The sequence below is a fragment of the Zonotrichia leucophrys genome, chromosome 1A, assembly GCF_028769735.1.
Source record: "Zonotrichia leucophrys gambelii isolate GWCS_2022_RI chromosome 1A, RI_Zleu_2.0, whole genome shotgun sequence".
NCBI classification, from domain to species: Eukaryota; Metazoa; Chordata; class Aves; order Passeriformes; family Passerellidae; genus Zonotrichia; species Zonotrichia leucophrys.
The window spans coordinates 19,053,446-19,063,419 of NC_088170.1; the positions used below are offsets into that span (position 1 = coordinate 19,053,446).

The 9,974-nt window shown below is 37.8% G+C and overlaps 1 protein-coding gene across 1 annotated transcript in view; it reads left to right on the forward strand.

Moving 5' to 3' along the window:
- Window positions 1-9,974, forward strand: part of ARID2 (AT-rich interaction domain 2) — a 91,866-nt gene that overhangs the window by 78,952 nt on the left and 2,940 nt on the right. Inside the window, exons 17-20 of the mRNA XM_064701821.1 lie at window positions 5,421-5,559; window positions 5,659-5,744; window positions 9,433-9,556; window positions 9,647-9,738. Of these exons, the coding sequence (XP_064557891.1) occupies window positions 5,421-5,559; window positions 5,659-5,744; window positions 9,433-9,556; window positions 9,647-9,738 (441 nt within the window). The remainder of the gene's footprint in view (window positions 1-5,420; window positions 5,560-5,658; window positions 5,745-9,432; window positions 9,557-9,646; window positions 9,739-9,974) is intronic.

Here is a 9,974-nt window from a genome sequence, read left to right on the forward strand (position 1 = left end):
ATGGCTTCTTTATTTACCTTTTACTCATATGTAACAGATGCTTGTATATAGAAGATGATGGGGGAAGGCAGGACACTTAACTCCTCTGAGTTATACTTCAGAGCATAAAATGAGTATTATGTAACTTTCTTGAAGTATATTGATTCTTTAGTAACAAAAAATAGTTGTGTGGTTAACTTAAAAGAATTCTGACCTCTGAAACTTGTTCTCTGTGTTGCACATATAAAATAGTTCCTGTACTGCAGTTACAGAAAATAATTTTCTTGCCTTTCCAGTTCTGCAAGAGCAGGGTGTTGCACTTCAATGTCCTGGTCACAGTCTTATTTAGCTTATGACTAATTTTGGTAATTATACCATCTGTGTTCCAGAGGATGCCATTGTCTTGAAAGGAAGTAGTAAGAAACTGGCTCTTAAGACTAGAGAGCTATGATTTTTTTTTTTTAATTTGCTTCTGTTCTCAAAGGGGAGTGGACTACTAGACATTTAGATGGAGGCTTATAGAAGCTTGATGCAATTCTTATGGAAAGTATATGTATCTTGACACTGACTTTTAAAATAACTTAAGTTTGTGAATATGCTTAGTTTGTGGGCAAGGGCGGAGAGTTGGTGAAAAAAAGTAGTTGTCAAATAGCTACTTTGAAAACTGGAGACAAATTGTGAGTGAGAAAAATTGCATAACGTATAGGATGGTACGAAAAAGAGTGACAGCCTCATTGATGTAGGATGACAAAGGGAGCATAAAGCTGATTTAACCAAAAGCTGGTGGGAAATTTAAAAATTAAGATGAAAAGATGGAGAAGTTTAGCTGTTTGGAATGGATCGTGAAAATAAGACATTTGAACAGAATTATAGGAATAGTGAATGAGGGTTAGTATGAAACCCCTGAAGGTGTAATTTCTGTTTCTTTCATTCCTTGCAAACATAATTCTAAGATCATTCAGTCTATGCAAGACATTCAGTCAGTGCAAGAGATCTGGTGCTTTTTAAATCATTGCATTATTTTCACTTTAAAAGTGATTTTTCTTTCTTTGATAGGTGACACTTCTGTATGTAAGAAAGGCTTTACTTACTCTGCAGTTTCCTCCCTTACCACTAGTAAATAGAACTGTAGAGCCACAGTCTGCTGGCTCCACAGTGGATGCATTAACTCATGCCTAGGTGTGGGTGGGTTGCATTGAGGTTGAAATGAAAGGCTGGGGCAGTGTCACACAGAAGCCTTGCCAGCTTGTAGCATGTCAGAGAGTTTGCTGAACTACAGTTTCGAAGTATAAGTCACCAACTTTATTCCATGTCTAAGATTACTTAGGATAAACTGTTGGGGCAGGAGGAGGAGCAGTAGTATTAAATTACCTTACATTATCCGTCTTTTTGTAGTCTGTCTTCAAATACAAGTCCAGAAGGTTTACCTGAGACTGAAGTTCAGGGCTACAAGGCCATTGATCTCTGTATTTTGCTCCCTGCCTAGTGTATTATTTCTTGCTTTAGTTTATCTGGCTGTTACTTCCTGTACTGCTTTTCAATCATGCTTAAATTGCATTCTTTTCAAAAGCTTTCAGACATTTTTTTGCATTAATAGATTTAGTTCATATGACAGCTCTTGTTTTTATGCTCTCAGCTTTAAAATAGTTATTTCAGTCCCAGCCTAAAACCAATTTAGATAAACATTACACTCGACCTTCTCTGTGGTGAAGAGAACCAAAATGTTAAGTTAGCATTTTCCTCAAATATGTATTGTTTATTCATATTCCTTGAAGAGCCTGATTAAAAACAGGTATATAAAATCTCCTGTAGGCTTCCTGGTTCTGTTAGATGTAAAGAAAAATCTGGAATTGCCACCTGTTCTTTTTTTGTTTGTAGCTCTCAGTCTTAGCTGCTTTTATTGAGTAGTTTAAATGGGAAACAAGAAGATTCTTTTGAGTGGCTCATTAGTCTGTGTGAACTTCACATTCACTTCTTGGTTTCATTCTCAATTGCTTAGCATTTTTTTCCCTAGAATTAAGCAGTCAGTTTCATCACAGTAGAATGATAGAATGCTGGGGGGTTTTTGTGATATTTGTAGCTAACTGGAAAGATACAACAGGAGGCACATTTGAAAAAATAATTTTCACCTGTTTCTCTATGCATGTTCTTTAGTTTAATTCTCAAAAAAATACTAACATTATGTTTTCCTTCAAAAATGCAGTGCAGAAGTCAGTGAAGGCCTTAAAAATTTATTGTGAAGCAGGATAAATATGAATAAATAAAATAGCATGTTCATTTCCTACTGACTAATTCAGCTGCTCCAGTCAGCAGCGTTCCAGTGGTGTGTATTGGTGGTTTGGTTTGGGTTTTTTAGGACCGAATTAGGAAACATTAGACCAAGATTTGAAATGCCACAGATTTAGTAGTGTCTAAAAACTACAGTGAGATGAGACTGAGTTATGCAAATAGTTGAAATGATTGGCCTCTGGCAGATCTGTTCACATTTAATACCAGAAGTGGAAGTAAAATTCTAAAAAGGTGTCAGTCAGCACATTACTTTGCATTAAGGATGTAACAGAAAGTAGGTGTTTTCCTTTGAACTTCAGCTGTCTGCAGGTACTGCTAATTGTATGCAGCTTAATTTAAAAGCTGCTGTTTTGTTTCCCAGGCAGGCAGATGTCTGCTCTTGAATTGCTTTGTATTTAAAAAGTAAATTGAAAATGCTATTGAATCTCCAGTGCCTGTCAAGTCAGCTGTTAATGTTCTGTTCAGCAGTTGAACAGAACGATGGATGAATTAAGTGTGTAACAAGAGTCTAGACTGAACTGACCATATTGTCAGTATGTAAGCTTTTTTTATTACAATAGTTAGGTGTTTCTTTAAGGAAAAATAGTTTTTCTCTGCAAAATGGTACTAAGTTTGAATCTTTTTAGGTCAGTGATTGAAGTGTGTATAACACTGAGTATATTAAATACTTTAAAAAGTGAATGAGTCAATATAGCTGAAATAGCTTTATTTTTCTCAAGATTTGCCATGTTGAGTGAAATGTTTTGCACTGTGTTTTGGATTTCACTTAGGCCATGAAATTTGTTTCATCTGTGCCAGAAATTATTATTTTATTATTCATAAAATGGTTAGTGCCAGGCTTAAGCAGATTCCCCTTTATTGTGGGAAGATCTTTCTGTCCTCTGAAACACCCACTGTAGAGCCAGTGTAGATGTAAAGCATTTTATTTTCATTTCCTACTATGGGTTATCTGGACCAACAGCAAGAGCCAGGTATTGCTCCTTCTCAGCTTCCCTTCAGTATGAGGTAACTGGCATGTAAAAGATGAATGCTTTTAAAGAGAGTAGTATTTATTGCCAGTGCAGAAGGTGATTGCTGTATTACAGTGGTTACTGCAGTAGCATTCAGTTTATAACTAAGACTTGTCTGTGGGTGAATGTAGCTCTTTGATGTCGTTACAGTGTTCAGGTATCAGTATCTGTGCACTTAGGCCTAGGCATCAGTTGCAAGTGTGTTTGCATAGTGGACACTACTGAAATTAGTACCGGGATGTAGAGGGAGGTGGCTGAATCAAAGCACTCACTGTACAGCTGTTCATAAGCTGAGAGTGTGTGAGGGCAGCTGCTGGCAATAACTTCCCAAATGGCAGCAGCAAGGTTTCTAGACCTCTTTGGTCCAAACATTAAGTGGATATTGATGAGCTGGGTTAGTTGTATTGAAGTGAATTTTGAGTCGATAAATCCTTAGGCTATTTTTTGTCTTTTGCAGTAAGGGGCCTAATTTGTAACATCTGAAATGCATAAGGTGTATATATAGACTAAAAAAACCCTAATGTTTTGAGTCATTCACTATTTTCGTGTCATGTATTTTGAAACACAGCAATTCTCTTTTACCAGCTTGTATATGTTACAATAGCACATCATTTGTCTACATGAGATTGGAGGTAGCCTAGGTTGCAGCAGTCATGCATTGGTGGAGCTTGCAGGCTTGAGAAATTTAGGTCAGGTAAGGAGTCAAGTCAGGCTCTTGAACTTGAAGAAAGCAGACTTCTTGCTGTTAAGGGAGGGTTCTTCGGGACAGAGGAGTGGAACAGAGCTGGAAAAACTGGAACTGAACCTGGCAAGGTACACAGAAAATAACAGGAAGGGTTTGTACAGGTACATTAATGAGAAAAGGAGTGTCAAAGGAGGTGTACCCGTGCTGGTGAACAGGTAAGAACAAACAATGCCAGCATGGCTTCAGCAAGGCAAAATCCTGTCTGACCAACCAACAAAGGCTTTCTGTGATGGAATAACTGCATCAAAGGATAAGGAGAGGGCTACAGGTATAATTTATCTGAACTTCTGTAAAGCCTTTGACATGGTCCCCCACAACATCCTTCTTCCTAAATTGGAGGGAGATGAATTTGATAAGTGGACTGGTAGATGAATTAGGAATTGGTTGGACAGTCACATTCAGAGGGTGGTGATCAGTAGCTAAGAGTCTTGATGGACTTCAGTGACACATGGTCTGTACAGGGACCAGTGTTATTTAATGCCTTCATTAATGGCATGGATGCAGGGATCGAGTGCACCCTGCACGTTTGCAGGTGACACGGAGCTGAGCGGTGCAGCTGACACACCTGGAACACAGGATGCCATCCAGAGGGACCTGGACAGGCCTGAGCAGGGGGGCCATGAGAATCCCGTGGGGTTTGACAAGGCCAAGGGCAGGGGCTGCACCTGGGTTGGGGCAAACCCTGATATGAGCACAGGCTGGGGATGGACAGATGGAGAGCAGCCCTGCTGAGAAGGGCTCGGGGGGCTGGGGGAGGAGAGGCTGGACCTGACCCAGCCCTGTGTGCTTGCAGCACAGAGAGCCGGTTAAGGGGGGTGACTCTGCCCTTCTACCCTGCTCCAGTGAGGCCCCCCTGCAGTGCTGCATCCAGCTCTGCAGGAAGGACATGGACCTGCTGGAATGAGTCCAGAGGAGGGCCACCAAGTTGATCAGATTTAAATAAGATCTGAATCTGACTGCTAGTGGAGAAGAAAAATGGGAGAAGGAACATACGAGATTATTTTCTATAAATATATTGTATGTTTATATATATAAATATAAAAATATATTATGTAAGCCTTATCTAGTTAAGATGTGCATAGTTTGTTGCTGTATATTGCAGAGAATGGGTCTGTTTGATTTAACATGCATTAAGTCTTTGGTGAAGTGTAAGTAGAAAATAGAAGCATGATATTTCAATCAAGTTTGGAAAAATCATACTGACATTTATTGGTAGCTCACTGGTAATATGCATACATATTTTTCCCTTCAAAATTTTGCAACTTTCCATTTATCAATGTGTGTCTCAATTCAGAAAAAAAAATGTTAACCGCTGTGAGTTGATGTTTGTTGGATTTGTACTTCACCATTCACTGGGGGAAAAAAATAAAATAAATTCCCCTCTCCTCTTTTTGTAGGTGGTTTCAGACACCATCACAGGTTTTCTATCATGCAGCAACCGAGCATGGAGGAAAAGATGTGTACCCAGGGCAGTGCTTGTGGGAGGGATGTGAACCTTTCCAGCGGCAGAGGTTTTCCTTCATTACCCATTTACAGGTACACATTTTCTTTCACATATTACTTCAGAAAACAGTAGGAATTTCATGGTAAGTTTCCACACACCATTCTTACTGTCTTTCTCTTTTCCTCAAATAGGATAAACACTGTTCCAGAGATGCTTTGCTTGCAGGATTAAAGCAAGATGAACTTGGACAACCAGGAAATCAGAAGCCTTCCAATAAGTAAGAGATTTGAGAAAGAGTTTGTTTATAACTTGCCTTATCAGGTGAAACTCTGTATGTTTAAGAATCTGTAATGAAATTTGAGGTCTGTTCCAGTAAGACAAAAAGGGGAATAGATTCTGATGTAGTTGCAGTTACCTTAAAAAAAACCCAGGTAGTTCTTTAGAGTATATAGTTCAAAACTCTGTGATGAACGTTGTTCTCAACATGTTCTCCTATTTTTTTGCCCAACTGGACAGCATTTTTTAACTTTCCTTGTTAAAAGGAAGTGCTTGTCATACAAATGGAAAGTTATTTATTGTGTATGGTTCATGTGTCACACAGCTGAGATGGATTGTCTTGTAACTTGCTGTATTCCTTCCAGTTTTGTGGTCTAAATTTGGGCTGATTTGATCCAAGAACTGTTGTAATAAACTTTCCTTTAAACAAGCAAGCAAGATAAACAATAGACTCCTCAGAGTCTTCTGATTTTGTGTTGCTATCTGAAATCAGATTTGGTTCTTCTCTTTCCCAGAATGATTTTGACCATGTGGAATTAATATTGCAGAGTACAGCCCCATTGGTGTGAGGTTTTGGGGCTGGCTGTGTTAATAGTGGAATTGTTCAAGGTTCAGTTACTTGTGTAAGTGTGTCAAAACCTGGCCTTTGTTAGTAACTGACTGGAACCACTTTAGATGTAATTACATGGTCCCAGGCAGATTTTTGCTGTTCTGTTTTGTGGCTTGTAAAACTGCCACCAAACTGCTGGACGCAGCAAAGAAAGTCAAGTTATGAAAACTGAGAAATTTAGTTTGAGAATCCTTTTATTTTTTAATATAAAAAACCATCTTAACACAGACTTATAATTGCTTTATGGGGCCTTGTTTCATTAAACTGAGCAACACTCAGACCTTGGAAAACCAGAGAAAGAAGAATTATGGTAATTTAGTCTTAAATAGTTGGTAAGTGAGAAGTGTAGGGCTGACACCATCTACAAGCATGATGTGTTCTTAACTCAGCCTTTTCATAATGTTCCATCACACAGATAACACATTCCAGTAGCTATGTGTTCTCACAAGCTTCTTTTAAATTTGCACAGGTAGTCATAGGGAAAAAAACTGTTTATACATCCCCTCTTCTGAGGCAGAATTCCCTAATTAGGTCAGATTCAGAAAGCAGGAATTTACACACATAACTAGTTCTTGCCAACTTACTGAGACTGCAATATCACAAGATACTAAGGGTGTGGTTTCAAAATTCAGATTGAAATGAGAACATTCCTCTGCTCAAAATTGCATGTTTTATATCTTGAAAAGATGTGCAGATGTGATGCATAGGGACCTGGTTTAGTGGTGGATCTGGCAGTGGTTAATATTTAGACTTGGTGATTCTAGAAGTGTTTTCCGGCCTAAATGATTTTATGATTCTGTTCTGACTCTCTGTGATATTCGTTATTGCTTCTCACAGCTGTGCATTGCTTATGGTGAGGGAACTAGCTTTAATTTTTGTTAGATTGCATGCTAAATCAATTTGTTTTTTTTAAAAAATGCTCATAGAATGAAAGAAAGGGCTTGCCACACGAGTGGAATCTCTTTGCCTTACTCTCGGTTGAACACCAGTACAGGAGGTGGGCTGGAACAAAAGGAAGAGATGAGACCTTCTCTGTCAGCACTCAGAGCAGTTCATACGCTTCCTGTCTTGTGAAGACATAAAGGTTCCCTTTCTGTTCCTTTTTCTGTCCTCCCTTAACAAACAGGAGGATTTTGGGGAAGGGTAATGTGTCCTGTCCCCCACATTACCTTACAGCACTGCCCACAGTTCTGTTAGCGCAGCTGAAAGGAGCATCCAGCAGCTCCATGAGGGAGACAGGAATTGATAGTTTGCTTTCCAGAGTGCATGACGTGTCAGTTGAAGCCCTAAGCTCAGTCCAGCAGCTCACCTCATTTTTTTTTCCTTGTTGCCACTGAAGCAAAGGTGAATATTCTTAATGCTCTGTGAGAGTGGGCCAGGAGATTACTTTAAATCACAACATAAATGGTAGAGTTTGAAGTTAAGTTACACAGTTAAACACAATTAAAGAAATTCAAGAAGTATAGATGTTTTTAGAGATACTTGCCCACAGACATACATCAGTTCACTTGGTGTCTCAGTAGCATTTTATCCATTTCATTTTTCTTCAAACTTAAAAAGAGAAGATAATTTTTAATATGTTCCTAATTTATTGCAGTTGTCCCTTTTTCAGTATTTCTAGAATAGTAATTCAGCTTTCTAAAATATGGTATGATAACTGTTGAAGAGAGACATTCAGAACAGCCTCCATTGATTAATCCTTACGCTTCTCAATACAGAGAAAACAAAAATCTTAAAGAAATTAGAAATGAAGACAGTAATTCTTTTACTTGGTACTCGGTCTTCTATGAACATGTCATTGCCTACTTTCTTAATTCAGCCCCTGCCATTCTCCTTTGACTTCATAAAGCCTTTTATTTATTTCCTATATTACATATTTTATTTTATATATTTTTATATGATACATATTATTTCTATTCAGGGAGGATGACAGAGTGTTTATGAGCTCTAAGGTGTTAGGGAGGAGTCTGTCTCTTACTAAAGTAACACAGTTTTTATCTGGGCTTCCTTGCTGTTAGAACCTCAGATTACTAAGAAAGTCTCTCTAAATAGAGAATTCAAGTTTTATTCTTAGAATATTCACTTTCAGTATAAAATACTTATACTGAAATTAAACTTATACAAAATTAAACTCGTACAGGCTTTCATTAAAAAAAAATAGAACATTTACTTTTCATTTAAGCCACATTTACAAGTAAGCACTACCTAAACTTCTTAACCAAGTTCTACTAGGGTATGAAAAGACTTCATAATAATATTGTTCAAAATACTGAAGTGTGGTGATATTTTTCACCACTACAAATTGTTTTTTTAGGATTACATTATGAGTAAATCATTAGGTAAAGTTACCAATTTATACATTCTGAACTCTGATAGCATGAGTAATTTCCAAGTTTTTATGTGAAATACAGCTTTGACTTTAGTGTTAATACTGAAAATGGAGAAATTGCTTATGCTAAGTTCGTTATACTCTGCCTAATTTATTAATCTCAGTCTAAAAGCTGCAGTAACAGGTAATTGGTTTTACAAATGTTTGATCTGATTTACCAGTTACATGTTTTATGTCTTATAACTTATGTTATTTTATATTGCTCCTCATTAATCACAGTTAATACATATTTTATATTGTCTTAGTGTCTAATGGTCCCAATGAGCTGTGACAACATTTAAGTGGTTATAGGACCTTCAAGGACCTTCTCTGGCCAAATCTCAGATGGCATTTGCATAGCTGCTATCACAGTTCCTGTCTGATGAAACACCCCTTTAAATTGGTACACTTCAGGAAATGGCTGTGTTATTAGTACAATATATTACTTTTCCATCACAAATGTCAGGGGTGATGAGCAATACTTCTTCAAGAGAAGTGTTTTTTCACATAGAATAAAGTGCATGACTCTTCTTAAGGGTTTACAGTGAGGCTTATCTCTGTGGAAGCAATCATGTATCAGCACCAAGTGTTAATGGCTCTTTGTGTCTCTGTTCAGATAGGTTAAAATTGTAAGATAAACTTTCCAAGTTGTTAATTGTCTAGAAAGCAGCACAAAGCTTATTTTTATTAATTCTTTTTTTACTAATGTAGGCAGCCAGCTGCTGGGGCTACTGCCTCTACTCCCAGAGCACAGAAGGCCATTGTGAATCATCCAAGTGCTGCCCTAATGGCATTAAGGAGAGGATCAAGGAACCTTGTCTTCAGAGATTTCACAGTTAGTATTGTTGGAATCAAGTATTAGATATTAATTGTTGCCTGCTATTAACTGCAGGGCTTTTACATTTTTTTGTCTTTACTTTTGCAGGATGAAAAAGAGGGACCAATAACTAAACACATCCGATTAACAGCTGCCTTAATATTAAAAAATATTGGTAAATATTCAGAATGTGGTCGCAGGTAAGCACTGTGTAATTTTTCTGGTATCAGTGGGCAATGTTGTTTCTGTTCTTTCCAGTACCAAACAATAGGTAGGTTTTACCTATCTATAAAAACCCCAGTAAGTATATTGACTGTACAATTTCTCTGTCTCTTCTGCACTGTCCTTCCCCACACAAATGCTCTGTGTCATCTTACCTAAAGACAGCATTTGTGATCCAGGTGATTGAAAAGTGGCTAGCAAATTTGGCCTGTTA